Source organism: Buceros rhinoceros, unplaced genomic scaffold, assembly GCF_000710305.1.
Source record: "Buceros rhinoceros silvestris isolate BGI_N320 unplaced genomic scaffold, ASM71030v1 scaffold22446, whole genome shotgun sequence".
NCBI classification, from domain to species: domain Eukaryota; kingdom Metazoa; phylum Chordata; class Aves; order Bucerotiformes; family Bucerotidae; genus Buceros; species Buceros rhinoceros.
In genome coordinates, this window is record NW_010419594.1 from 3,386 (window position 1) to 5,260 (window position 1,875).

Below are 1,875 nucleotides of genomic sequence, written 5' to 3' on the forward strand. Positions count from 1 at the left end.
AGAGGGACTGGGTAGCTGGGTCACAGCCATCCAAGCGTCAGCAGCAGCAACATCCAAAGGAGGGACAGCTGGACCCACACCTCAGCAGCCTCAGCTGCAGGAGGTGCAGCAGAGACATATCCACGTGGGAAAGAGCTCCTACAGGGACTGAGCGGAATGTGTCTGTAGCTGGAAACTTACAGCATCATCTCCATTGTGTAGAGGTTGGATTAGCCCCAGCCATGAATGTTTAAGCCGTTACCGAAAAGATAAAAACACAGGGCTAGCAAATAAGCCTCTTCCAAGAAATGCTAGTCAAGCAAGAGGGAAACCACGCTCTAGCGCCCTTCCTGCAGCAGATGGCTGCTGTGCGGTAACGATGCTGCAGCCATGGGCAGTGGACAAGAGGAACGTCAGGTCTGGGTGTGAGCAGACATAAATCATTCCCACACCAGAGTTCTCATAGCAAAGCCTCCATCATCCCTGGAAGCACACTAGAAAAGGGAACTGCGGTAACAGTGACGAGAGCAAAAGCATTTGAAATTCTCATCCTTTAATGGTCAATGATAACTTCTGGCTGGTTCTGTGTAATACAATTAAACAATATACTTAAATGTTTCCAAAAAAAAAAAAAGAAAAAAGAAGCTCTCACACCCCCTCTTTCTCTAGCTTTCTTTCCTTGACATTCCCCTGCTGGATCGGACTCCCATGGCCTAACATACACCTCCTCAAGTCACCACACATTCACATCTTAAGTGTAACGAAGAAGTGAAAAACCTCGGTGCACCAGTGATGTGTTATTTTAAAAACAACAGCTCTATGAAACCAAATCCTTCCCAGTCTCCACCGCTTCTCAAAGAGGAAAAACAAAATGTTACTGTGGGAGTCTCAATACACTTGTCTTTGTGGGTTTCTCTCTTCCCTGCTGCAGTCATACAGCATAGAGTTCATAGATCTTCTTTACACAGTACACCAGGGCAGCGAGTGCTATCGTGTTGTGCAGTCTCTTTCTGTGCAGGTCGTCCTTCCTCACCAGCACCACTGGGGTGGAGGAGGTGAGCGTATGCAGGGGCAGGCGCGAAAGTTTATAGGCATCGTACTCGACTTGGTACTTGCAACAGGGATCGAATTGCCAAGAGATACCATAAAGGGTGCAGCAAGCCACGCTCAGCACACCAGCAGGCAGGGAGATGTAGTGAGAATAATCTACTGGAAGTGCCAGAGGGGTGAAGAGGCAGGTGGTGCCTGCCAGCACGGCTGTCTTGTGCAGGCAGTTCCCGACGGTGATCCAGCGGGCCGTCTCGTCGCCGATGCGAGTGGGCTCTATCACTATGTACTTGTACTGTGCTTCCAGGGCCTGCTCCAGCTCATACTCAAACTGGTCCTGAGCGTTCTCTCCATTGTAGATCTCATGCACGATGTAACACTCCGTGGGGGACAAGGTGACCCTGTTAACGGGAAAGACAGAATTAAAACTACACAGCTCGAAGACAGACTTTGCACCCACCCAGCTGCGAGAACAGAACAGAAAAATCCCTGAAGTGACGCAGCCCCTCTAGGTCAACAAGCAGCTTTCTCAACTCGAGATGCGTTTCACATCAGCTAATTCGACCTGCTGTACATCAAGTCACCCCAAAATAAGGCAATGCATTTGTCCTTACCTTTTCCTGACCTGGAGGAGCTACAACGTTTTGAGAAAACAGGATCTTGTTAGCAGCCCTGAAATGGCTCCCCACACTGATAGCCAAGCAGTTTCTCTAGAGACACTACAAGAGTCACACCGCAGCGACCACAGCGCTTCCCTGAGTGACCGTCCAGATGTGAGGAGTTCACAGAAAAGACAACTGGCAGCTCATCCATCCAGAGGGCAAGTGGCACTGGGGAGTTTTAAGAGGA

At 49.6% G+C, this 1,875-nt stretch overlaps 1 protein-coding gene across 1 annotated transcript; it reads right to left on the minus strand.

Moving 5' to 3' along the window:
- Positions 1-910: 910 nt before the first annotated feature.
- Positions 911-1,427, minus strand: TMEM11 (transmembrane protein 11; the record flags this gene model as incomplete). The annotated part of the gene is made up of 1 exon (XM_010139013.1): positions 911-1,427. A coding segment is annotated over one exon (517 nt), but the record flags the coding sequence as incomplete, so codon positions are not given.
- Positions 1,428-1,875: the final 448 nt, after the last annotated feature.